This window comes from Lissotriton vulgaris, chromosome 3_1 (assembly GCF_964263255.1).
Source record: "Lissotriton vulgaris chromosome 3_1, aLisVul1.2, whole genome shotgun sequence".
NCBI classification, from domain to species: Eukaryota; Metazoa; Chordata; class Amphibia; order Caudata; family Salamandridae; genus Lissotriton; species Lissotriton vulgaris.
This window is the reverse complement of record NC_141689.1, coordinates 946,027,054-946,054,874: the sequence shown is the minus strand read 5'-3', so window position 1 is coordinate 946,054,874 and position 27,821 is coordinate 946,027,054. Positions and strand designations below refer to the sequence as shown.

General features: G+C 46.0%; 1 protein-coding gene across 2 annotated transcripts in view; it reads right to left on the bottom strand.

Annotated features, from left to right (window-relative positions):
• AGTPBP1 (ATP/GTP binding carboxypeptidase 1) overlaps positions 1-27,821 on the bottom strand; it is a 1,139,154-nt gene that overhangs the window by 338,676 nt on the left and 772,657 nt on the right. For both annotated transcript variants that reach the window (XM_086961295.1, XM_086961296.1), the window contains exon 18: positions 8,132-8,219. In XM_086961295.1, the coding sequence (XP_086817421.1) occupies positions 8,132-8,219 (88 nt within the window). The remainder of the gene's footprint in view (positions 1-8,131; positions 8,220-27,821) is intronic.

The window sequence follows — 27,821 nt, the reverse complement described above, 5'->3', positions numbered from 1 at the left end:
CTACAACGTGTATGAGATAGCCGCCTGTTACCAATGGAACTCGGTTGGACAGAGCTATGCTACAGCAACATCTAGATGGTCTGATGAATATCGAGTATGATTCCGACTAGTGCTTGCCTACATGAGGGCAAAAGGAGCGTCTGAGGTTCCGTGACAATTGTAAGTGGTGTTTTCGACTCGTACGAATATGGTCGAGTCTGGTATCTACGAACCGCAAATGACGAGTTTAGTAAGTGTGCGCAGTTTCGCTGTGCTAAACTTAAACCGTTCGTTTGCTACGTGGGTTTTTCACCTGTACCCACGGGTTCCATCTTAGATACGGCATCCATTTTGTCTATTGCCCTCAAGTAGCCAGCGAACGGACGTTGTCCGCTTCGCGACCCTGGGACTCCCAAGATATTTGCGGAAGACACATGTCCTTTGTAAGTGTCTTTATGACGAGGGGGATGATACTGTAAGGCAGATGGCCCCGCTCGAGGCTCATCTCGCCGTGCCGGTTTATTGTCTCAGCCGTGCATCTCATTAGGCACGTCCCTTTTATGCCTGTAGCTCGTGTTTCCCGATACCTCCCCTTTTACACCCTTTCCAATCTCCCCACTGTTTCCATCTTCCTCTACACCTGTCCCTGTTCCTATTTCGATCTGTTTTACTGCTGCTTGGAATGTACTAATGGTGGGAAGATGGGTTTTTACAGTTGGGAACCGCCAAATGTTTCCGCACTTATGTTCCGGACCTTATGAGTATCAAAGTGACCAAAGCAACCCCTCTCGGGGATAATTGTGGGAACCGGGTTGTAAACCTTTGTCTGCTATGCAAACCTATGGGAAAATTGTGTATAAAAGGAGCGATCCACAGAACCAATTTGAAGCAGTCTCCCCAAGTTGCACGTGTTGTACTTGTCGTGACTTCTGTGTTCCCTGCAGTAAATAAACCTTGAATCGTTGACGCCGAAGGAAGTGTCCCGTGTCTCTGTCATTCGTACGCCGGAGCAGGTAACCCACGAAGGTTTCAGGTGTTGTCCCCTGGCACCGCTGGGTCTTAAAGAACCCAGTCCTTCAAGACATGCATGGCGGAAATGCGTGAGGAGGTGGAGGTGCACTCGTCGATGAAGGAAAACTAATACGATAATCCTGCAACATGTTTTCAAATCCTGAACTACTGGAAGGTGGACCATGGGCTCAGGAACAGGTTCATTGTATTGCAATTTAGCATGTGGAGTGTGAAAGTCCTGTTGATAATAGCACTCACAGTCATCTTCATCATCATTACCTTTATAATTGACATGAAGCTGAGACGGACTGTGAGCATGTCCAAACATGTCATCCTCATCTGACTCTTCCAAAGAGGAGGTAAAGGTGAAATCACTGACGGATTTTGAAGAAAACGTCTAGTCGATGGTGACGTCGACAAGAACGTCAAAGGTCTTTCAAGTCTTGGCGTAGCATGCATCGTCATCAGCTTATTCGCAGGCATAAGTGTCTGTGTTATCACCGTCGATGTACACACTGTTGTCGTTGTTGCAGTTGTTATCGACCAAGAGGTGGTCGTCGAAAGAACAAGCGACAAGGAAGTCGTCGTCAAATGTGAAGGAATTGTCGACGAGGAAGTAGTCGGCGGGGAGGGTTTCTTCGCCAATGGTAGAGCATTGTCGATGAAGCTGACATCAACTGTGCATCGGAAACCTTCATCAGTGGTTTTTTCAATGACGATTGAGGGGAAACATGCCCGGGTGGTGATTTCTGCGTCAACGGGGACCTAGAGGGCGGTGCCATTGATGACACAAGATTTTTAGAAACAGTGATCTTTTTCATAGATGGCTCTGAGGAGGGTTTCTCAAACTTTGAGGCCAGATGGGCTTTCTCCTCAGCAGAAAATGAATGCTTTCTTTTTTATGAGGGACCTGCTGCTTCAAGACGGGATTTTTTAGAACCTTTTTTATTGTCTTCTGGAAAGTCCTTTAACCTCTCTCAACTGTTAGATTTTTTTAGAGAGGTATGTGAGGCAGAGCTTTCCTCATCCTCGGAGATGACATCAGATTTACGTTGAAGTCTCTGTAGCCAAATCAACAACCTACCCTCCCTATCTTTAAGGGTTTTGGTTGAGAAAGCTCTACAAATCTTGCAGTCCATTACGTTATGCTTGGGATACAAACAGTAAATACAGTTTTTTTTAGGATCTTCAGTATGGAGCCTGTCTGGAGCCTCTCCTTACTTTATGTTCCACATGTCCTGAAGAGCCCTTTCTTTGAAGAATAAGACGTTTTCTAGAAGAAATGTGAAGTTTGAAGGAAAAAACTGAGCAGAGCTCAGGAAGACTAACTGTCTCACGACATGCGGTACAATATCTGAGGAACTCAGCCTCGCTTGGGAGTGTTCTACAGGGTGCTGACACCTTATTGGCTGCTGTTCAAGTTGGGTTCTTTTTTTACAAAAGAAGGTAGATAGGCTATTGCAGTGACTGTTCATTGCATTGTAGCCTACAATAGTATTATCTACTGCTTTTATAATGATACTGTGGGACTCCCACTACGACGATGGAGATGATTCAAGCATGTGAATCTATGAAAGATTCAATACTGGAGAATTATAGAACCAGCAAAATGGTGAGATTATTTACATCTAGTGGTGAGGGAGCATAAAGCCTCAAAAGGAATTAGTCTCTGGACCCATCTTAGACCATTAAATAGCTATGCAGTTCGACAGATTCGAGGGGTGGTGCACTTGTGGGAGGAGTAAGGTAGGGCAAGTTTTTGTGCTGGTGGAAGCTTTATATGCTTTTCCTGTTAAGAACAAAAAACGGAATGAGACTCGACTATTGCTTCAGCCACAATCTCTTGATGGTGAGGTTCTTTCACACCCAATAAATCCAGGTGCTGAAATACCTAACCACCACTAACAGGGTGAGTGAAGGTATCGCATGCCAGCATGTGCTAATTTCGTTCTGAATTACTTGTAATCAGGCGGTTAGTGGTGTGGCCAACAGTGAACAACAAGATATACACACATACACACACACACACATACACACACACGCACACACACACACAGGCACTCATGAAATGTATTTCAAATCTTGTTTGGACTGGGTTGATGAAAACAGGTAAGCATAAAATGTATTGACTGTGCAAATCAGTGAGTTCTAGTGTTACCTCCAGGGCCTTGGTCATGTTTTTCCAATAATCAGTGATGACAGGACATTCCCATATCATAAGTAGAAATCTCACATCAATAAGCTTACATCATGAACAATGGATTATCACGAGTATGTATACTTTGGTAAGCCTTTTAGGGCTAAGTATGTTGTTTGGTATACATGAATAAGATATACTTAAAGTCTGTGTTTCTGAACACTTCAAGGCAATACCTTATCAATTTTTTTCTTATTCTCTATCTGTTAGTTCTTATTACCCTATGTCTTGTCCACACTGGTGTCTCACACTCTTTGTTACTCTTTGTCATGGAGTCTATGGCTTTATATAGCCATGTGACCTGTCATCCACATCCTCCAAAAGCACCGATTTTAACAGCCCATGTAGTTTGTGTATTGAGGTTCCTCCTCTCTACTGCTCCATTGTCCTCATATGACTCTAGTAACGGAGCCGTAGAGCAGAAAGTCACCCGTCGGTAAGTCATCCTCCTCTATCTGTTGTTGCAAGGTTTTTAGTGCCAATGAGAGGCAACTCTTGCACACTGTCTGTATTTCATGCCTCATGTTGTTTAGCTGTGAAGTGGCCTGGAGGTTTCGGCAAGCATGTCAAGGGGAGGTAATGTACTGGTGTACTTTGGGGAGAATGTGTCAACATTGCACTGACAAGTTTTGATTAAGCCCTTTCAGCTCAATGGGCGCCTGGATGGTGCTAACTCAAACCAGTCATCTTCAATGCTCAGTGAATGTCTCAAAGTAATCAAAGCCTGGATGGTTCATAATTATTAGATAAAAGAGCGAATTCCTCCAAAACACAGATTGTGTGTGATGCTCTCCCTCTCTAGCTCACTACACCTATACATATATCCCGATAACTATCACGCTAACAGTACCACCAGTATTGTTACACCTTTGCCGCATTTATAGCCGTTCACGCTGCACTTAAAATCGGCAATTCTTCTTGATCATTGTGAATTTAAACAATCATGCTAAGACTCTTTTCTTGTATGTTCCGTTCTGTCATACATGTTGTATGTCCAGGTATGCTTGGTGAGGGAATCCCCCTCGCACATTTATAGCACCTTAGTGAGTGCTTCACATAGTTTAAATTACACACTCATTTAAGTTTTAAATTGCACTTTCACTTTTTTTACGGTCCTAAGGAAAGCCAGCTTAATATAAAGGCTCTGACTGAAACATGTAGACCACACTTGGATGTAGGAGGTCTTAACTTGTACTCCCATTACATCCACCAGCCTTGTTTTAAACGCTAACAGAGGTCCGACTATTAAAGTATCATTTACCCTCAGGTACTGGGACCACTATATAGCATTTTAATCTTCACTTTTCACGTCACCACACTGCACGCTCAGTTACATACCTGATCCGCTGTAATCAGGCGTCGAAGCACACCTGGGACACATTCGGTGTCACTGGGTGGGCCCGATGATGAAGCATGCCACCAACCAGGTTGGTGGGTGAGGGCTTCATGAAAAAACCTAATGGTTCACCCTTAATCATACAGTTCTGAGTCCTGTAAATGTGCACAATAGGCTAGTCCTTTTTGATTACATATAAATCCCTGGGGATACGGACTAGCTACCTAGTCCTCTCTCTCTTCCTTGATACACGGCGTTACTTACTTTTAACCTTGATTAATCTCCACTTGTCTTGTCTACCTAAAACTTAAGAGTGAGCTGAGGACAATTCCTCATTTACAACACATGTAAACCAGCTAGTTAAATTGTGTGGTTACCATGTTTTCCTGCTTAGAAAACTGTACACTTCTTTTTCATCCCAAAGGCACACTAGTCAGGGATGTCATTCTCTCAGGATTCAACTATGCAAACTACCCCTACCTTGGTCTCCATTTCATCTTGACAATCACGATCTGACCCATTCAAATCAACATTTACACCCAGTAAAGGGGTTTTGAGAGCAATACACTTGCAAACTATTGAGGGTATATAAAAATTAGGAATCACACTCATGTTACTTTATGACAATGCCCCTAAATACCTGAAGTAAATTTCACCAAACATGCCAATTCAAGTCTTCAAACACTACAAAACTGAAAGTCTAAGAGTTGTGTTCTTTGTTCTAATATTACATAACTCCCTACATGAAGCCCTTCGAGATAAAGAAAGTGTTACTTTCATGCAATTTGGATCTCTATTAAGGGTATCTTCAATAAAATCATAAATACCTCAGCTTATGTGCTGGATCCACTCTATTATGTTTGGAATATCCCAATTATTGAAAGAAATGGTCACAACAAGCCAAGTATGGGTCATTATTAAGATAGGGATACCCAAACATTTGCAAAAAATGCTGTTCTTATATCAAGTATAGACCACAATGTTATGGATAGGCAAAATTATATCAAGAATGCAGACAACATGTCATTTTTCAACAGAATAAGGGGATTGCCCCACTGTTGACAAGAATATACCCAGCAAATTGATGATAGGTCACTATTGTGCCAGTCACAACCAAAGTGTTGGCAGGAATGGCATCAATACTTCAAGGCTAAGCATTTTAGGTGAATTTTTTCAAACCAGTGTGGTTTTTGTAAAACAAGATGGAGATCATTCCCACAACACTCTCTAGCTTTAAAGTCCCTAATTATTCCCCACTTCTAGAGGTGCCGATACTGAGGGCATAAGTAAACTCTAGGGCCAGGGACAATCCACTTTATTACAAGTTGGGCCCTGAAGAATTAGCATTGATAATTGCTAGTCAGCCAGTAACTTTTCATTTTGGCTTGGCCATTGCACCTGCATTTTCAACGGCCGAGAACTCCACAGAGGAAAATAAACATCTCATCTTTATGATGAGGCCATTAACTACTGCTGCAAGCTTCATCTGAATTAAATACGCACTCATAATGAGGGCCCAAATGGGCAAGTCAACCCTGATATTTAATTTTCTCACCAGAGAGAGTATTTCTACCTACTAGAGCCACATTATGATGCATATTCTGTTTGTTTCTTTTTCTTTATAAGCCAAGGTGGACTTCTGGGATTTGAGACACTATGATTCCTATTATCGAACATATGAGGATTCTGTCTTGAACCAACTACAGACGTGATTTACTCCCTTTTATTTTTCAAGGGTACACAGCAATGTGTATCTGGACAATCTATTATTCCAGCACTTGAAGTGTTTATGCTTGTTGTGGTTTATAACCATCATGACTGGAGAGCTAGTTCAACTTACCAGCCTATTTTTCTCTATTCAGTTCACTACAGACCTTACCACAAGCTTTGAGCAAAGAACTACAAAACCCATGCTAACAAATGGTTGAATGATAATTACACCTCTCACATACAAAGTCAAAGCCCAGAAGAATGCATCCGACCGATTAAAGTCAAGCAACATCAGCTCAAATGAGAGTATGATTATCTCTCCTACTTTGTTTTAATTTTTGTGAATGGAAGGCCAAAATAAAGTAAGTGGTTCTACTCTGAACACAATTTTAGCAATAGCTAATGCAAGGTTATGCGTATGTCAATATTTAAGTTCAGGTGAAAGTTATAACAGGGCTCAACTTTACCTAATATAGGCAGCAACAGATAGGAGTTGAGTTAATAGGGAGTGAGGAGCCATGTAGCAGTTCCGGAATACACTTGATTCCTTACTAGTGTAACTTAATCCTAGTACACTGCTTCAACAGGGCTCAGTGCAGCTCCTTGCCCCTGAACCATGAGGAAGTCTAGAACCTGCAAGAAATGGTCTAGGAGGACAGAAAGTGTCTGGACTCAGAGGTCACAGTGCACACTGGCCAAGGACTGTTGGGGATAGCGAAGGCCAGCAATAGAGATGGCAGGCAACAGCGAGGGCAGGGACATGCACAACTATTTAGTGTTTTGTTCGTCCAAGACTCTGTGCCCCCTTCCTCACTAAATGACTGTCTGAATAATCAGCCATTTACAGGTGAAGTCATGGACCTGGAGGCTAGGTTGAGGGAAGAAACAATTGATTGTTCTGAGCTCAGGGACCAACTGCCATAAGCATTATCTCTCAGACACACACTGTGGACCTGCCATGAGTGCTAATTTTAAGACCTCTATGCCTGCATGCAGAGCGTGAGTACATATGCAATCTGCGCAGCTTAACCTATATGTCAACTTGCGAATCCAGGCACAGAATTGGAGATTCAGCAGCTAAAAGGATTTAGGGACTGCAACATAACATCAATGGTTCTGCCAAAACCAAACTGAAGGACTTGAGAATACAGCAAGAGCAGCCATAGTCTTAGTTTGGGGGGGGGGGGGGTGTCTAGTACATGGTTGAGTTCTACCTCCAGGAAGGGCTCTGGAAAAACTCTATCTGAATTTGCTATTATAGTTGACTTATTTCACCAAGGCAAAGGAAGAAATTAACAACAAACAAAGACAAAAAGAACCCAACACAGAGTGGCAACGATGCATATTTTCTGGACTTACGTTGTGCTCCTAAATTAAGTTAATCAAAAAAAAGTTTAATTCATGGGCATGTAGGCCTCACCGTAGCACTCCACTAAACTGTTAATTGTGACAGAGGTTACATTGTGAATAGTCCATAGCAACCCATGATTTTCTGGAATCGACTACGGAACAGATGGAAACCAAAAGCAAGAGGAAAGCCCTTAATTGCACAATGAGGACAATACCCCATGCTTGATTATTACCAGTCCAGTTGGAAAAGGTTTTGTGTATATTGTGGGGTGATCATCCTCTGTCTTGAGTTGAGTCTTGACCACTTTAGAGAACACCATGCTCACTTCACCCATGAACCTTCATCTACCCTTCTATTACAAGGGCTGTTGGATGCAGTCTCCATTTTCACTGAAGTAGTATTCTATATATAGTGCCAGATATTTATCAATCTGGGGTTTCCTTTTGTGATTTCCCATGGCAATGTAAACATATTTGTAATTTGACAATTTGTAATCAGTCCTCATACAACCAACCATACCAACCTCTTACGTTTATATACTACTTACTTGTAGTAACAAATATCTGTCCCAACACGGGTCCACCAAGACTTTGAAATTAACGCTTCCTGAACAGAGTACATAAGGGGTTGCATACCTTTCAAAATACCAAAAGGAACAAGTTGATTATTCAGGAACAGCTGTATGTTTAGTTTTAACATTCAGCTATGCACTTGACATTTCTAGCAATTTCTATTTATTTTACACTTACTCTTTCAGCAAGGCATGCTTAACATAACATACTCGGTATATTTAAGAGCATCAATTGTTGTATTCCTATGCCATAGATTATCTACAGATTGCTAGCATTTCAACCATTCCCGGTAATGAAAAGAGGGTCAACACTATGGACTGCTACTACATAAACCAATACCACCTGCAACAATAGCTGAATGCCACTTCTAAATCTGCACTGACAACATCTGTTACATAGTTTGCTCACACTAAGGGAACATGGAAGAGTAAGGGGCTGAACAACAGAAGGAGGAAATTTCAAGCATATACTACAAGCCAGAAAAACGGTAACACCTTTTCACCTAGGTCCCAAATAAGGAACATCCTACTTACCTGTAACAATTAGTCTGCATCATGGAGTGCCGTAGAATCAAATGCTGCGCACATTCCTGCCCCCTATAATTGGGCGCAGATGTTACAGTTTGTTTTCCTCAAAGTAAAAATTTTGGTTTCGGGGTGGGTGGACTCATGATCCTTCCCCTTGAACCCACAATGAAACAGGACAATGAATACAGCTTAAATTGTGTTTTTCGCATGCAGGTGAGAGTAAAAACAAGTAGCGATGCAAAACAGGGCAGTCTATGTATACTGGTGTAGAATGACTAAATATTTGAAAATAAGTACTGTTCAAAGCATTGTACCATAAGCTCACATATGAGGAGGTGGGATAGTAGATGTGAATCTACAGCACAACAAACTTCAAACCGTTTGCTACAGGTAAGTAACATTTTCTGTCTGCGGCATGTGCTGCTTTAGATGACTTGCTCTACACAGAGTGGAAAGCAGTGTCCTTGCAAGCTACAGTAGAAAACTTTTGGAGCTAAGTTTTAAGAACAGTTTGACCTGCTTGTGTTTCTTGGTGGATATGAATGTCCAGAGAATAATGCTTTGCAAAAGGCTAAATGGTAGATCATCGTGCAGCCCTACATAACTACACGTATGCAAGCAAAATGTTGCCTAGGAATGAGCCTTATGCACAGCATGCAGTGTCCGACTAGCTTTAGCAAGCACAGTTAAATACACTTGAGAACACATCAAACAAATGCCCCACTTGGAAATAAAAGTTCCCTAAGAATGGCTTAGCAAAAGCTACAAAGAATTGCTTTATCTCTGGTTCTGTTGTAATGCACGAGACAGTAATTGTATGAGTCTGTGGGAAAACATTGGCAAGTCAATATTTTGATTGATTGATTGATTTGATTGACATGAAATGGGTGACACCCATAGGCGGTAAACAAGGGTTTTTCCTATGGATGACCCTGGTATAAAAGGTTCCTCCAATGTTAGAGCTTGCAGTTCATGATCTGTACAAAGGGGAGTGACTATAATGAGAAAGGCGCCTTCAATGAAAGAAACTGTAGTTGGCAAGAGTTTAACTCCTTCCGTGCTAATGACGAGCTCAGCTCGTCATGAGGCACGGTGGCCATGTGCTCATGACGAGCTGATCTCGTCATGACACGTGCGGCACTCACACGCGGGGCTAATTCCCCCGCGGTGCTGAGCGTTCCATTAAACGGGCGTGGTCATGATAAGCTCAGCTCGTCATGAACACAGCGCCACCGTGCAGCGTGACAAGCTGAACTCATCACAAGCATGGTGGCGCTGTGCGCGCCCCTCCCTCCCCCTAGCGGTTAAAGTTCAAATGGCAGCTTTAGGAACCGGATAAATATGTTCAAATAGCACGAGTGGACTAGTGGCTCACTAGTTACATTTACACATTTGATACCTTCCAAAAATGCATTCATTACTGGTATTTTGAAAATTCACTAGTGTGGTTGATTGTGCATGTACATTTCCATGGAAGCTAAATGACCCATTCTCAAAGTGGATGCTAAGGCTGCTTTTTATGGATGCAATATATAGGAGACAACTTTCGCACAGAAGTGGCTTGTTAAAGGTCGTGCAGTAGTTAGGAGAAGGCATGGTTTGGCAGTTCGGGCTGGACTGTTCCCATGAGGCACAGGGTCAGACTGATTTGCATATGGCCATGTCTGAACTGGGGTGGTGTGGAGTGCAAAAAAAACGGTCCTCAGAAGCTTGTTTCCGGTCCAGGGAAGGCATGGTTTGGTAGTTCGGGCTGGACTGTTCCCATGAGGCACAGGGTCAGACTGATTTGCATATTGCCATGTCTGAACTGGGGTGGTGTGGAGTGCAAAAAAAAATGGATTTAGGCCCAGATCTCTGTACTGGGGTGAATGTATGACATTGTTCTGCATTCTGTCCCTCAACTGTGGTTGGTGCAGTAGTTGACATACCACCAATATTTGGCCACATAACAAGGTGGGCTTGTAGGATCTTTTAAAATTATCATACACACTTTTGGAAGTTGAAATTATCATACACTCTTATAGAAGTTGAGGGTACCCAAACTCTTATACTTCAGGTGCCAAATCATTTAATTCAGTTCTCTGTGATAGGGCTGTAGTAGCTGACTTCAATTTGAGTGAGTAGGTCTACACATAGAGGCAGTCTCTCATGGGAATATACTGGCATCTCTAGAAGTACTAAGTATTTTGTATGCCTCACCCAAATGAGCTCTATGAGAATGAGCCTCATAGATGTCTACCTAATTTTCTTTACAATATAAGGTATCTGTAGTAATACAGAAAAAGGGTATGCAAATATATCATACCAATTCATCAATAGCAGGGTTCTCCAATGTCGGTCCTGGAGGGCCTGATCCATGCTAGATTGTTAAGATAACTACATTCATTTAAATCTTAATATGCTAAAAATCTGGCATGGATCCAGCACTCCAGGACTGACATTGTAGAATCCTGATCCATAGCATAATGCAGATGGACTGTGGGTACCAGGAGAAGCTTTTGCCCTTTGTGTTCTCACTCGTTTCAAACAGGTGTCAAAGTACTGCTGAAGTACTTGAGTGGTGACCTTCAACTGATTTGCTTGTTCAAGCATCCTGCTGAGCAGGGCTGCAAAGTAATTGTTCTTCCTGTTATAGAGGTGTTCCACCGGGAGAAGGACTAGATGGCAAATGGCCCAATGCCAGATTGTTTAAGCCAACTGTAATACAATGTGTTCTTGTTGGTTGACAAAATGAGCAATGCCTTGGGAATCAGTTAGTAAAACACTCTGAACAATAACTGAACGGTCATTAATTCTAGGAGACTGCTACTTCAGTTGCTGAAGAAACCATTGGCCTTGAAGTGTGAGGTGATTGAAATGTGCTACCCACTCTGTAAAACAGTCGCCTGTGGTGATGATGACTTGCAGCTGGGGGTTGAGAAACCACCTAACCAGTAACAAGTTCTGGTGTTCCATCATTGCAGTTTCAGTCAAACTATGGGACCCACCTACACTTTATCTTCCTGCTGCACAGGCACTTGTAGCCGTTGATTGACTAGACACTCTTGGACGGGAGCACGCACAGACAAACTTTTAGGACAACTGCAAAACAAGACACCTTTATTTTTAGCAGTTGCATTGCCATCACTGTCAGAGGAAGCAACGTCTCATAAAGGAAATGCAGCCTTTTAAATGCCAACACTCTTTGTTGGAGTAGGCATTGTCTGGTATAGTATCCAATATCATTCCCAAGAAAGAATGTGTTTTTGCTGGGGAGAGAGGTGGCACTTTTTGTCACTGACTGGAAAACCTAATCTGTGGCGGGATGAGACTGATTGCTGAGTGGGGCCCTTTACCAGCCAGTCATCCAGTCATGGAAATACATGAATAAACTGTCAAAGATGCACCGCAATGAACACCAGGCATTGGACAAACACTCATGCTGCAGTTGTGATCTCCAAAAGGTAGTCCTTTGAACTAGTAACGTTTGACAATTAACACATTCCTAAGTCACTGGTGGTGTGCCAGGTGGATGGGAATGTTGAAGTAGGTGTCCTGAAGTCACTATGTAGGTGCAGGTGCAAAGCAACAGAATTACGCCCTATAGGGTTGTTAAATTGAAGTGCTCTGAATGATGTGTTGTTTGAGCAGCCGGACACTGAGTATTACCCTCAGCGCCCTGTCTTTTTTGGGGATTAGAAAGTACAGGGAGTAGAAATCAATTCCCCGTGGTGGAACAGGTTGTTTCGCTCTTCTGTGAAGCAATACCTGCACTTTCTCCTGCAGGATCTTTTGGTGGTCCTAACTGATGGTTTGCCGGTTAGGTGGAATATGGAACAGTGTGGTGTGGCATTAACTTATTTGTCTTCCGACAAGTGCTGTGTGATCAGAGGGAGTCTGTGGAAGTCAAATTTTGCGGCTGTGGAGCTCCTGTTGTGGATGCCCTGGCACCAGGGAAGGACAGCCGTGGCTAGTACTGCTGGCTGTTGCTTTAACTGCTGTCCGAATTTTCCGGAGCCATAACCCAGACTTTTGGGGTTGGTGTTGTAATCCCCCACAGCTTGCACCTTTTCTGTGCCTTTTGTATCTATTTTAACACTGCATTTACTTGCAAATGCAAGACATGTACTTCATCAAAAGGTAGGTCAATTCCCCATTCACATGCCAGAACAACTGAAGAATGACACTAATGTCTGACTCACAAGTGGCCATGTCATCAGTATCTAGGCACAACTGATATACGCAATTTGAAACGGTCTTTCCCTTCTGAACAATATCTTTCCCTACCTTACGAGAGGCTTCTAGGAAATTCTTGATAAGCTCCTCCATTCCTCCCATTGGTTCTAGTTGTACTTGGGAAGCAAACTAATAGAACTGTGTTGAAGCTGCCACTACCTGCAGTTTTCCTGAGACATAGCTCTTTTTGCTCTCCTTATATGGCTCAGGTTTGTCACTTGGAGCCTGAGTGAATGTCTTATTGCGCGCACTGTGTTCAACCATGGAGTCTAGCTTAACAAGACCACAGGTTTAAAGTGGATCCTGTGGGGCTGCTATATACTTCTTTTCCATCAGAGGCATGATTACATGAGTTTTTATTTGATCTTTAAAGCTTCTGATGAAACTCTTTAGTATACTTTTAAGTATAATTAAGAATCGCACTGTTCACTTTATGAGAAGGACTCAATTCGGAAATAATCCTCTTCTTACAGAAAATACAACTTAACCTTATGGTGCTCATATGTTCACTGAATGACAGCATGATAGGACGGCTGGAATGTCCATGTTAGAATCATGCCAAGGGTCATCCCTGTCATTAGTAGACAGGGTTTGGTTGATGTTCCAGGACCTCTTGATCTGAATCTGTGTGCACACACTCAGCAATAGATGGTTAATTTGAAGATGAGCATTCCTTTGGCTTTTTCTTCAGATTTTGAAAGGGTGCAAGGTCCACGGAAACAGCCTCTCAAAATGAGAAACTTCATTTTTGGCATAGGAAGATTTGTTGCTATAGGTCATGCTAAGGTGTGGCCAGAGACAGTTTCAATGTAAATCCTCCTGTGCCATACATCCAGTAGAACCACTATGTTTTAAGTAGGGCATGGCTTTATTGGTTTTGAGCATGATATTGGCTTTGAGTGCGTCTTGAACATCGATTTTGGATTTGAGAAAGACTGCCCAAAATGTCAGTGATGAGGTTGGGTATCTCTGTGTCGAGGCTAGGACTGCAGGGCCTCTTGGTGTCAAAGCTATGGATCTCAGACTCAAGGTTCGTTCTTTTGTGTCCATGATGCTGAAAGGCCTTTTGGGATCAAACTAGCTCAGGAGCAGTAGGCTAAACAACAATCAAGGTTTCTTCTGGATTGGATTCAGGGCTTAAGTCACAACTGACTTGGTTCTGTTTCTTGCTGTGGAGCCAAGGCTCCAATGGATATAGAACTCTAGAGAGAAGATCATCTGTGTGTGATCTTTGCGTAATCCTTAGCTATAGTCTTTGCCCTAGGTGTGGATTTCATTGAGCGCTTGGAGTATGACTACTCTACAAAAGCGGATTCCTTAGAGGACACACTCAGGACTCCGCTCCTAATGGGTCCCTGCAATACTGACGGCCCCACCACTTTCACAATCAGAGTAGGTCCCCTCAACTTCCTTGACCTCCTGTTTGCTGCATCTTATAATATCACCTCATTCATCGCTTCAGTGTCAGATAACTTTCTTGCACCAATAGGTGAACTGGTAGTGGTCCTTCAGTAAACAGAGATTACAAACTAGACAGAGGTCCAACCACGGAAATAGATTGCTGCAATTTGGAAAAAAATTAAAAGGCATGATCTTCCATATCCTTCCCCCACAAAAGTCATCCTCACACTGAATTGTGGGTTTCAGGGGAGGGATCACCATCACCTTGTGACAGAAACCTGTGCTTTGAAGAAAAATAACTTTCTGGAGTAGCAAGAGGAGCTCCAAGTTTAACAAAGATGATGACGTAACCTGCTGTGAAGTGGATTTCATGGGGGTTTCTGGACAAACTGTAAACTGTGGCCATGTTGAATTAGATCCAGCTCCAACCGATCTGTAGTAAAAGATTTTCAGCTGATGTATTAATTGGAGACTCTTCGCCCTCCTGTCATGGTGTCCGAGATGCCACGGAACCTAGATGAGTCTTATCCTATGTTCGGTGCTGCGAATTTCTTACATGATGGCTGCCTTCAGAAGGCAGAAGGTATCTAAGGTCGATACTGTTGCTGGTAGTAAACTTGTTGGGGTTGGAAGTAGGTCTGATGTAGGATTTGAAGTTCCCTCTGCAAAAAACTGGCCCGTCCCTTCAGCACCATGAAAGGGATGAAAGCTGCGCGGCTGTAAAAACCCCAAAGACCTTGCCATCTCTAAATCTGATTTTATGAACTGGAGGGCGTCAGCTACATGTTTGCCAAAATGGGCCTCGACATTGCAGGACATGTCCACTATTTTAGCCTCAAACTCAGGTCGAAAGGATGTTGCCTTGTGCCATCCGTGCCTCCTGAAGACAGCCACTCCAGCAAATTGGAGAAAGCCAGTAAAGGCAACATCTATGGCAGTGTCAATGGCTTTGGCAGATGTTCTTTCACTCTCCAGTGTAATTGCCTTTGATGAATTCTTTTTAGACTCTGGTACAAACTCTAGATAAGCTTCTAAATCATACCACATTTGCCTGTCAGATCTCTCTAACATGGCTAGAGCATTAGACGTTCTAAAGATGGTAACCGCCATTGCAGAAAATCCTTTGGCCACATTATCCAGGCGTCTACCCTCCTTGCTACGTGGAGTGAAACAAGGTGTTCTAAATGGGCTCGGAGCAGTCTCCTTCATCACAGAACCAGCCAGGGCTGCCCAACAAGAAAAGTTGGAGATTTATTTGGGGCCTTGTACTTTTTTGTCCAAACATGGCACAATAGCAGCCCACATTGCTGGGTTTATCATTACTTTCTGATCCTCAACCCATATGTGATCTATTATGGTTGTTGCTTTAACTGACTTGTGTGTTAGCTCCTGAAATTGTAGAGAAAGCAGTCTGCCTGATTTATAGGAATGGGAAGATGAAACCTTTGGGAAGCTCTCTCCAAAACAGCATGAAACTCATCAACATTCTCTTTAGGGGAGCTAGCAACCTATGGAGCAGTTGGCGCAGGTAGCGGTCCCACATAATTATTCCATTCTAGTCCACCATCAGCTGGTGGATCCTGGGTTATTTCACCATTCTCCAGTTCGTCATTGTTAGATCTGGCATCCTTGGTGTGGTTTTCCCCTGTATTTTGGCCTCTGCCTCCATTGTTTGTGCTGTGTGCTGAATTTTGTTTTTGCTGGTCTAGATGCTTTGGGCACCTTGCCACTGCTGATCAATGGCAAAGTGCAAGTGCCCCCTCTGTAAATTGTGACTATGGATTGGTGTTTCTATGATTGGCTTGTTTGACTTAATACTAAGTCAATAGTACAGTGCACTGTGTGTGCCCAGGGCCTGTAAGTCAAATGCTGCCAGTGGGCCTGCAGCACTGGATGTGTCACCCACACAAGCAGCCTTGCAAAATGTTCTCAGACCTGCCATTGCAGTGTCTGTGCACAGTCTGGTATTGCCATGCCGACCTGACAAGTGAACCCACTTGCCAGGCCCTAACCTTCCCTTTTCCTACATCTGAGTCACCCCTTAAGTAGGACCAAGGTACCCCTGTGGGCAGGGTGCAGTGTATGTGAAAGGTAGGACATGTCCTGATGTGTGTAACACATGTCCTGATAGTGAACTACAGGGAATTTCGTTTTTCACTATTGAAAGGCTACCTGTCTCATAAGATGGAATGGGAGTTTATTTATAAGATATATATATTATGAATTTAACTTCCTATTGGGAATAGATGGGATGGTACAATTTAGTATGCCTGAACTCAGAATATAAAGATGCATCTTGTAGTAAGTTTTGTGTTTGAAAATACCACTTCTAGAAAGTATGTATTTTCTTGCTTAGCCATTCTGTGTGCCTCTGCTGGTCTGGCTTTGGAGTTAGACGAGCTGGAAATGTGCACACAGCCAGGATTGGGGGGGGGGGGGGGGTTGAGGTGCATCCTGCCTTTCCTGGATGAGTCAGGGCTGGGCTGAATAGACCTCGGCTGCATTTCTGGAGTAGGGGGAGGAGATTTCCTCTTACCTGAATAGGCCCTGTCTGCCTCACACAATGCTGTACCACAGAGAACAGAACTGTTTTGGACTGAACACAGAGTGTTTCTTACACCAGAGAACAAATAAAAAGGCACTATATATGTTAGGGCCCAGACCCCTGATCTTTAGATCACTTCTGGAATTCAAGAGGAACCTTTGCCAAGGAGAAGAACCGGAGACACTGAAGCAGGAGTACTGCCCCTTTGCTGAGTGCTGTTTGGGGTTGGCCTTCAGGTGCCCGTTTTACCAAGGAGAGGATATATACTTTGCTGTGTGCTGTGTCTCCTGCTTGAGGAAGATCTCCAATGGCTTGAAGTAAAGCTTGCCTCTTGTTTTGAAGTCTCAGGATACAAAGGCTTCACCACTAGCCCCCCATAACTTCTTTGCTGGGAGTTCTGACCTGCCAGACGGTGCCTATTGCTGAATTTGGGCTCTGGAGATTGTTCCTGCTGTTGGGAGCTGGAAAAGGGACGCAACTATGACAAGCGTCACGCATCTGCACCTGTTTCTGACGCATCGTTGAAGAAACCGACGCAGCCCCTGCCCACGGCTGGAGAAATTGCTGCACACCGCATTGAGTGCACCGATCTACGAAGTCAGAGATCACTGCACTGATTCCGACGCAAGCCCTGCTATGTGGCTGCAATAACCAACGCATCGTGGGACTGCAGCTGAAGAGACCAACGCAGCATTGTTGCCATCGCCGCATCGAGAACCGACACATCCACGATCCCCGCACATCGTACCGGGGCTCCATGTCAGCGAGGACACAGGGGCCGCAGTAAAAAACTGTCGCATCACCTGCTCGCACAGTAAGAAATCGACGCATTACCTTCTTGCACAATAAGAAACCGACGCATCACCTCCCTTGCGTGGCAGTAAGGAACCGACGTATGACCTCCCCTGGAGTAAAGAACCGACGCATCACCTTCCCTGCGCATAAGGAACCGACGCATCCCCTTCCCTGCGGCTGTTTTTGTTTATGATTATGATGCATCCAAAGTACTTTGTGTTGAAAGTGTCGCATCTATAGTTTGCTATGGACAGAACTGTGTTTACATTCTAAGTAGTACATTTTGATTCCTGTATTGTGGATTTTTGTCGTTTTGGTCTAGATGAAGATTATTTATTTTACTAAACTGGTGGTGTGTCCATATGTAGTGTTTTCACTATATTACTGTATGTGTGCACAGATGCTTTGCACACTGCCTCTGAAATAACATGTCTGTTCGTGCCAAGCTACCAAGGGGATGAGCAGGGGTTATTTTATAAGTGTATCCCCTTTACCCTGATTAGGAAGAAGGGTCCCTACTTGGACAAAGGGGCAAACGATTGCCAACTAGAGACACCCATTTCTAACAGTCATCATCTGAATAAACATCCTAGGAAAATTATAGGTGGTTATGTTCTGTCTCTACCTAACTACATATGTACCTGAACTCCTTAACGAGTAGGCAAGAGAGAAGCATGAGGAGATGCAGTGTGTTCATGAGCAGGAGGAACAGAAGAACCACCTGACTATGGAAATCTTTTGTAATAATCTAATAGCATTTAATGGCGTTGTGGGGCCCTGCATCATTGGCTTTGATACTGGTTGTGATCATCATATGGATCATAAGAGTATTGCGCCGCAAAGGTCACACTACATCTGGATTTTTTAGCATCCGACTTATCTTGGAAAGAAGAAAATTTCTCCATATACTCATCTTCATCATCATCCTGACACATTACATGAAGCTATTCCGGACTCTACGCAGGGCCAAAAGGACCTTCATACTTAGACTCATCAACAACCAGTGAGTAGGTGTAAGAGGAGAGATCTTGCTGGGAGACGTTTGTTCCAGCCAGATAGGAACTGGTATTCGCTTCTCTTTAATTGGAATATTGTTAGATTTTTTTTGTCAACAGGCCCATCAACAGTGCCATCGACACTGATATTTTGGGTTTGAAAAAGGTGGAAAGCTCCACCATAATCTTAAACCACCTATTCTCAAACTCTAGTGAAATTGCCCTAAATAGATACAAAAGTTTAGGAAGAATAGCATTTTAATCACATTACAGCGGCCAATAATCGAAAGATGGAGATTATCCAACTTCCTAAAGTCCTTTTTCGCCTTGTCTATTACTAGGGCTAAATTTTATTCCACAAACTGATCCATTTGGATTTAATATTTGACCCCAGGTAAACGGCCTGATCCGCTATACGGGGATCTTCCACTTGTATCTGGTCGTTGATAACAAACTGGATTTTATTATGGTTCAGGGAATATCCAGAGAATTTCCCAAATTTTAGCGCTTCATTTTCTAACTCCTTAACTGTCCATTTTGGGTCCGGTGTCACAATTGGAATATCATGCGCATATGTCACAGTTTTTGTGCTACCACCGTGAGATCTCATTGGCCTGATAAATAAATTATATTCCAATTACCGTATTAATGGATCTATATAGAGAGCAAGCAATAAGGGTTAGCAGGGACACCCTTGTCTCGTCCCTCATTGTTGGAAGTGATCAGATTTGAAGCTTGGCTACAGGGTTTTAATAAACTGCTTGAATGGCCCTGACAAAACCTGGACCAATTTTATTCCACTTCCGGACTGCCCACAAATAGTCTCAACCTACCCTGTCAAAAGCCTGTTCGGTATCTAACAGACCCAAGGCCATGGGGTCTCCTGTCACTGTTGCTCCATCAAACAGTGCTATGTATCGGCGAATATGATCAGTAGTTCCTCTACCAGCTATAAAGTCATGTTGTCTTGGCGATACCAATTTACCAGTGACACTGCTAAGCCTTGTTGCTAGATTTTTTTTAATAAAGATTGGTGTTGCTATCAATTAGTGTAACAGGTCTATATGACCCAGAGCAGGCTTGTCCAACGAGTAGCTCATGAGCTAGTGGTAGCCCTCGAGCTACCTACAGGTAGCTCTCCTGTGTTCAGCCCACTCTAATAAATTAGACATTTTTGCTTTGCTGAATTATGTTTCCCAAAACTGGAAAGCCTATATTTGAAACATAAATATGCATATTTTCAAAAGTCATAAGCTGAAGTTCGGAGAAGCATGGTTCATTATTAGCCCTGTGTATTTCATATTGATAAAGCTTTTTTTTTTTTATCTGGCAACCCTGCCTGACGCACTGAGGTGATCACGGCTGGTAATCTTGCATTGGGTGGTCAATAGCGTAATCTTGTCTCCTATGCTTACTATTAAAACACCAATAACCACACCAGGGCTGGTCCTTTTTCAGGGGGCATCTCTAAGATGCTCTCTCTCTTTCTGTGCATGTTACATTGAATCCCACACTGGCATCAGTGTGGGTTCAATGTGCTGAAAAGTTAGCTACCAAACTTCCCAGTTTTCATTAAACCATTATGGAGCTGTGGAGTTCGTAATGACCAGCACCCAGACCATATACTCTTTATGGCTTTACTGCACTTACAATGAACTAAGACACTGTAGGGGTACAGTGCTCTTGCATCTGTACCCTCACCTGCGGTCTAGTGCACCCTGCTAGATGGGTGGCTAACCTAGGCCATAGGCAGCGGATTGCAGACGGGGCACTCAGGGATGAGGGCCATGTCGACTCTTTACGTTTATCTGCACCAAAACATGCAGCCTGCAATGGCAGTGTGTGGGTGTTTTGGTACAGGGCCCTTAAGGGTGACACAATAGGTACAACAGCCCTTACAAGCCTTCCCTGCTCACAGTGCCCTTGGTACACATGGTACCTTTTACAAGGGGCTTTCTTGTGGCCAGAGATGTGCCAATTTTGGGTATAAAGGTACAGTTTTGGGAAAGAACACTTGCCGTGGGACCTGATAGGCGGGGTCCCAAGGCACACCAAGTCAAAGTGCATCATGTGTCAGGCAAAAAGTGGGGTTAACCATGTAAAAAGGGGCACTTTCCTACATCTAACAAATCATGTAAGGGCTTAACAGCATGAAGCATGGCAAGGCGAGGGGGCTCCACAAGCTGATGACACAAAAGGTGTAGACACACCATTATAAACCCAGTGTGTAGGATGGTCTTCTAAAAATCACTGCAATGGTAACAAAGGGACACCTACAATATACAACAAACCATTGATCAAAGTGGTGTGGTCAACAGAGTTAAATGTGGCAAACTGGTCCAGAAACACTAAAAGTACTATCACCCCCTCTCATTTGCAATCTGGAACAATGTCTTTCAAATGTCAGAAAAACTGTTTCCATACTACAATGTGCCTATAATACTCAATGCAGATCACCCAAACATGAATTTCATTCTGATGATCGGTTAGCTGCTTAGGAACCACATTTCAAATGATTTTAGTCTAGAAAGGTGTGCAGGTAATTAATCCATAGCTAGTAGGCTCATCTGGATTTAATTAACAGTGAAAAAATCAATGGGAGAGCACTAGCTTAATATATTTAAAAACAATACACAATGGCCTAAGAATACGAGCACCTGAGTGAGATAATTGTTTTGAAGTGTCTATTTAGAGGCCTCTTGCTCTTCACATGGTGCGTTAAAATACATAAGTCACACAACCTGGTATGGTCATGTTGGTCTTAAACTAACCCAAATGCATATCTATACTATCCACCAAATAAGAGCTTCAGGCTGAAATGTAAATGATCTCTAGTGTATAGTTCTTAAAAGGGAAAATGAGAATAGGGAGGAGAAGAGAAACACAATGTAGGCTGGTAAATTGTCTTGCACTGGTTCTGGCTGGTACACATCTCTCGCAGGGACCATAGGGCGACAGCACATGTTGAAGGACTAACTAGTCTGGCAATAATGGCAAACACACACAATTAAGTGGGGAAATAGGTGCATAGGATTAACATCAAAATACATTGCCCACTCCATTATAAATCAACTTCCGCTCCAAAAGCCCAGCTGTTAACCAACTCAGGAAGTGCATGGAGACTTTCCTGGAGCTCGGGAGCACCAGGGGACTGTACGAGTGGCAGCATTGTGTCAGATGCTAATCTGCTGTCAATGGCCTCTGGTGGGGGGGGGGGTAGCAAAACTCTTCAATCAGCAAATGCGAAGAGCAGCAAAGTAGGAAAAATGAGGAAGTAAGCCAAACAAAACAAAAATGCAAGTAATTAAAACATGGAGAGCAAACTGTGTACGGGAACAAAGAACCAATCAGTTGCACGGCAACGTTTTCACGCTACCTGGCTGCTTAAACAGTCCAAGATGCAGTCCTGTAATTGTTCTGTCTGGTCCATTCTCTCCACATCATGTGGATGATCCCAAACCCTGTATCTGAGCCCCAGCTGACACTCCTTGGTCTTCTAGGGGCTCCACATCGCTGTTCTCAACCTTTTCTTGAGTGTACCTGTAGTTCTGACCGCTGGGCTGTTCTGAACTTGCCTTGCTAAGTCATAACACCGGGGGAAGAGGGTTCCAGTTGTCTGGGGCTGGAGAACTCAGCTTGGATAATTGTGTTGTAAATGAGTATATCTCCATGATTCCTGGTTGCTGTTTACAACCAATCAATCAATCAGTCATTTGTTAAGCACACTACATACTCTCAAGGCGCAGGGGGGGTGGGGTGGGGGGAGGGGGAGGTGGGGGGCGGTACCTGATCGAACAGCCAGGTCTTTAGTATCCTCCTGAAGGTCAGCAGGTCTTGGGTCTGTCGTAGGCTCAGTAGGAGAGTGTTCCATGTCTTGGCGGCGAGGTGGGAGAAGGATCTCCCGTGGTGGTCGTTCTTCAGATGTGCGGGCGGTGGCGAGTGAGAGGTCAGCGGAACGTAGCTGGCGGTTGGGGGTGTAGAAGGAGAGCCGCCTGTTGAGGTAGGCTGGGCCGTTCTTGTGGAGTGCATTGTGTGTGTGGATGAGGAGCTTGAAGGATATCCTCTTGTTGATGGGGAGCCAGTGCAGGTTTCTCAGGTGGGGGGTGATGTGGCCGTGTCGTCGGCATAAGAGATTATGTTGAGGTTGTGCTGTCAGGCGACGTGTGCGAGCGGGGCCATATAAATGTTGAACAGTGTCGGGCTGAGGGAGGATCCTTAGGGTACACCGCAGATGATCTCGGAGGCTTCGGAACGGAACGGGGGAGGCAGACGCTCTGGGTTCTGCCGGAGAGGAAGGAGGTGGTTAATTCCAGAGCCTTGTCTTGGATTCCTGCGGCGTGGAGGCGTGCGCGTAGTGTGTGGTGGCAGACGGTGTCGAAGGCGGCGGAGAGGTCTAGGAGGATGAGTGCTGCAGTCTCCCCGTTGTCTAGCAGGGTCCTGATGTCGTCGGTGGCGGCGATGAGGGGGGTCTCGGTGCTGTGGTTGCTGCGGAACTCGACTGGGAAGGGTCCAGGATTCTGTTCTCTTCGAGGTATCGGGTTAGCTGTCTGTTAACGATTTTCTCGATGACCTTGGCCGGAAAGGGGAGCAGAGAGATGGGTCTGAAGTTCTTGAGGTCTCTTGGGTCTGCCTTGGGTTTTTTGAGTAGGGCGTTGATCTCGGCGTGTTTCCAGCTCTCTGGGAAGGTAGCAGTTTCAAGGGAGAGATTGATGACGTTGCGTAGGTAGGGTGCGATTGAGCTGCTTGCTTTGTTAAAGACGTGGTGCAGGAATGGGTCTGACAGAGAGCCGGAGTGGATTGTGCTCATGGACTTGATGGTGTCATCGACGCTCACGCTGGTTCAGGCTAGCAAGGGGACGTGGTCGATGGTGTGCGGAGGGTCTGTTGTGTTGCTGTCCGTTGGGGCTGTCTGGGTGTTGAAGCTGTCGTGGATGTCTGCTATCTTGCGTTGGAAGAAGGTGGTGAGGGATTCGCACAGGGCTTGCGACGGCGGGATGTCGTTGGTCTTGGAGCTGGGGTTGGAGAGTTCCTTCACGATGTTGAAGAGCTCCTTGCTGTCATGTGCATTGTTGTCGAGGTGGTCTTTGAAGGAGGTCTTCTTGGCAGCCCTGATGAGGTGGTAGTGGTTGCGGATGGCGTCCTTGTGTGCTGGGTGGCTGTCCTGAGTATGTTCACTGTGCCATTTCTTCTCGAGTTTCCGGCAGGCTTGCTTGGAATCTAGGAGTTCTGGAGTAAAACAAGTGGGCCTTCTTGCTGGTGTCTCTGTGGGGAGGTTTCCTCAGTGGGGCGAGGGTGTTGGCGCAGTCCTCGATCCAGTATCTGAGGTTGTGAGCAGCGACGTCAGTGTTGGATGGTTCGGTGGGTGAGCTGAGAGCGAGGTTTGCATGTACGTGGTCTTCGGTGATTTTGCTCCAGCGGCGGCGGGCATCTGTTGGGTGCGGTGGTGTGTGGTGGCTTTCTGGAAGGTGAAGTGGATGCAGCGGTGGTCAGTCCAGAGGAGTTCGGAGGTGTGGCTGACGGAGACGTGCGGGCTTGAGGAGAAGACGGAGTCGAATGTGTGGCCAGTGGAGTGGGTGGGCATTGTGACGAGTTGACTCATTCCGAGGTTGACGAGGTTGGCGATCAGGGTGGTGGAGTTGCTGTCGTCGTTGTTCTCAAGGTGAAAGTTCAGGTCTCCGAGGAGGATGTAGTCGGTGGAGGTCAGGGCGTGCGTGCTGATGAAGTCGGAGATGGAGTCGCTGAACTGGGGGCGGAGTCCGGGGTCGATAGACGAGGGTGCCTCTGAGGGTGGAGTTGGGGTAAGTGTGGATCTGGAAGTGCATGTGTTTGGCGGTGCTGAGCTCGTCGTCTGTGCTAGTCGAGACCCTGATGCTGTTCTTGTGGACGATGGCGATTCCTCCTTCGACTCCGTTGGTGCGGTCTCTGTGGGTGATTCTGTAGCCGTCTGGGATGGCTATGGCGATGTCAGGTGCGGAGGAGTTGTTCAACCAGGTCTCGGACAGGAAGGCGACGTCCGGGGAGGTTGTGTTGAGCAGGTCTCAGAGTTCGACGGTGTGTTTGCGTGCGGAACGGGTGTTCAGTAGTATGCATCGGAGGTGGTTGAGGTCTTTCTTGCTGGGCGGTTCGTCGGCTCTGTGGCTGGTGTAGCTGCAGTTCTGGCAGGTGAAAGGACTGTGTGTGCATTTTGTGGCGGCCTTGAAGCAGTTGTGGGTCCGTCCGGGGTTGTGAGCGTGTAGAGTGCTGGCATCGTAGTGGCGGCAGTCGTCGTGGCGGGTGCGGGGGCCAGGGGTTCTGGCGCTGAGCACGGTCCAGGCACGGACGGGCGCAGCCGGGCTTGCCGCGTGCCAGCGGCGCGAGCGCGCAGCGGCCAGCCTGTATGGGGAGGTGGGAGTAAGGAGCATCTGGGAGGCGGGGGAAGCAAATGGGAAGTCAAGGGGGCGGAGCCCCAGGGGACGCAGCGGCGTGGGCAGTGAGGGGCGACGAAGGAAACAGAAGGCAAAAGGGCCCAACAATTGAGGGGGAAACGAGTGGTACAGAGGGCAGAAAGGTCACAAATGGGCAAAAAGATCACAAGAATACAGAGGGAAACCAGTGGGACAGAAGGCAAAAAGGTCACAAGAAAGGGCAGAAAGGTCACAAAAAATGGGGGGAAACAAGTGGCACAGAGGCAGAAAGGTCCCAGGAACGGACAGAAAGGTCACAAAAAACGTGGGGAAACAAGTGGCACAAAGGCAGAAAGGTCCCAGGAACGGGCAAAAAGGTAACAAAAAAAGACGGTGGGAAACGAGTGGCACAGAGGGCACAAAGGTCACAAGAAAAGGCAGAAAGGTCACAGAAATTCAGGGGCAGCTTAGCAACAGAAGGCAAAAACGGGCAGAGAGACACGATGGCCGCAAGGGGAGCAGAAGAAAAAACCAGGCAGAGAGACACTGGGGCAGCGAGGGGAGCAGAAGGGAAACCGGCCAGAGAGACACGGGGCCAGCGAGGGGAACAGAGGGAGAGAACGGGCACAGACCACATACAGGCAGCGGGGGAGACAGACAGCAGCAGTCACAGACACAACAATGAAAATGTAGTCACTACAAAGGGAGCAATGAAAGAAAATACAGGCAATACTATGGAGGATGAGCAAACCTACTGCCTACCACTGGCCACCAGGGATGAGGCGCAGGTGGTAGCCTGCGGGTGGAGGAGGGCCTCGAACTTCCTCATGAGCAGCAGCTGGGGCAGGGACACAAGGCTCCTCGCTCAGCCCAACCCTCTTCAATATCTACATGAGCCCGCTCGCCGCCATCGCACGCAAACACAACCTCAACATCATCTCCTACGCCGACGACACCCAGCTGATACTCTCCCTCACCAAAGACCCAATCACCGCCAAAACCAACCTGCAGGAAGGAATGAAAGACGTCGCGGAATGGATGAAGCTTAGTCGGCTGAAACTGAACTCAGACAAGACGGAGGTCCTCATCCTCGGACAATCCCCATCCACCTGGGATAACCCCTGGTGACCCACAGCACTGGGCACCGCAAAGACACCCACGGACCACGCACGCAACCTGGGATTCATCCTGGACTCCTCCCTCACGATAACCAAACAAGTCAACGCTATCTTATCCTCATGCTTCAACACCCTGCGCATGCTCCGAAAGATCTTTCGGTGGATCCCCACAGAAACCAGAAAGACGGTCACCCAGGCCCTCGTCACCAGCCGACTGGACTACGGGAACGCCCTTTACGCAGGAACCACAGCCAAACTTCAGAAACTATTTCAGCGCATACAGAACGCCTCCGCACGACTCATCCTCGACATCCCTCGCCACAGCCACATATCTGCCCACCTGAGAAACCTGCACTGGCTCCCAGTCAGCAAGAGGATCACGTTCAGGCTCCTCACCCACGCACACAAAGCGCTCCACGACATGGGCCCCGAATACCTCAACAACTGCCTCTCATTCTACACTCCTACCCGCCAGCTCCACTCCGCCAGCCTCGCCCTCGCAACCGTCCCATGGATTTGCAGAGCCACCACCGGCGGAACATCGTTCTCCTACCTGGCTGCCAAGACATGGAACTCCCTCCCCGCACACCTATGACTGACCCAGGACCATCTCACCTTCAGGAAACACCTCAAGACCTGGCTATTCGAGCAGTAGCAGCCCCCTCTCCCTTCAGCGCCTTGAAACCCTCGCGGGTATAGATTGATTGCTGTGCAGAGGGGGAGCGACTTACCTGGAAGGGTCAAGGAAATATAATTCTTTGTTCATGCTCGTGCACCACACATTTTCTGCTTGAAGCAGCCCCTATTCTGCCCTTCCTCTGCCTGTAAACATAATGGCTAGAAGGAAAAATATTTCAAAACAGAAGTGTACTTTTCATCGTCAAACGCAGCCACCGAGATCATCCGCGGCGTACCGCAAGACTCATCCCTCGGCCCAACATTGATCAACATCTACATGGCACCTCTCGCCCACGTCGCCCAACTGCATGACCTCAACATCATCTCCTGCGCCAACGACACCCAGCTGATCCTCTCCCTCAGCAAGGACCCCCTAACCGCCAAAACCAACATCCACAAAGGAATGAAAACCTTTGCGGAGTGGATGAAGAACAGCCGACTGAAGCTAAACTCGGACAAGACGGAAGTCCTCATCCTCGGCTCCACCCCATCTGCCTGGGACGACTCCTGTTGACCGACTGCACTGGGAACAGCTCCATCACCCACCGACCACACAAGCAACCTAGGGTTCATCCCCGACTCTACTATCCCCATGACAAAGCAGGTCAACGCCATCTCGTCCTCCTGCTTCAACACCCTCTGCATGCGACGCAAGATCTAAAGGTGGATTCCCACTGAAACAAGAAGAACGTCACCCAGGCCCTCGTCAGCAGCAGGTTGGACTATAGAAACGCCCTCTATGGAGGAGCCTCGGCCAAACTCCTGAAACGCTCCAGCGCTTTCAAAACGCCTCCTCTCGCCTGATCCTCGACATCCCTCACCGCGACCACATCACACCCCACCTGAGAGACCTGCACTGGCTCCCCGTCAACAAGAGGATCAGCTTCAAGCAAGCTCCTCACCCACACACACAAGGCACTCCACACCGGACCAGCATACGTCAACAGACGACTCCGCTTCTACACCCACAAACGCCAGCTCTGTTCCACCAACCTCGCCTTCGCCACG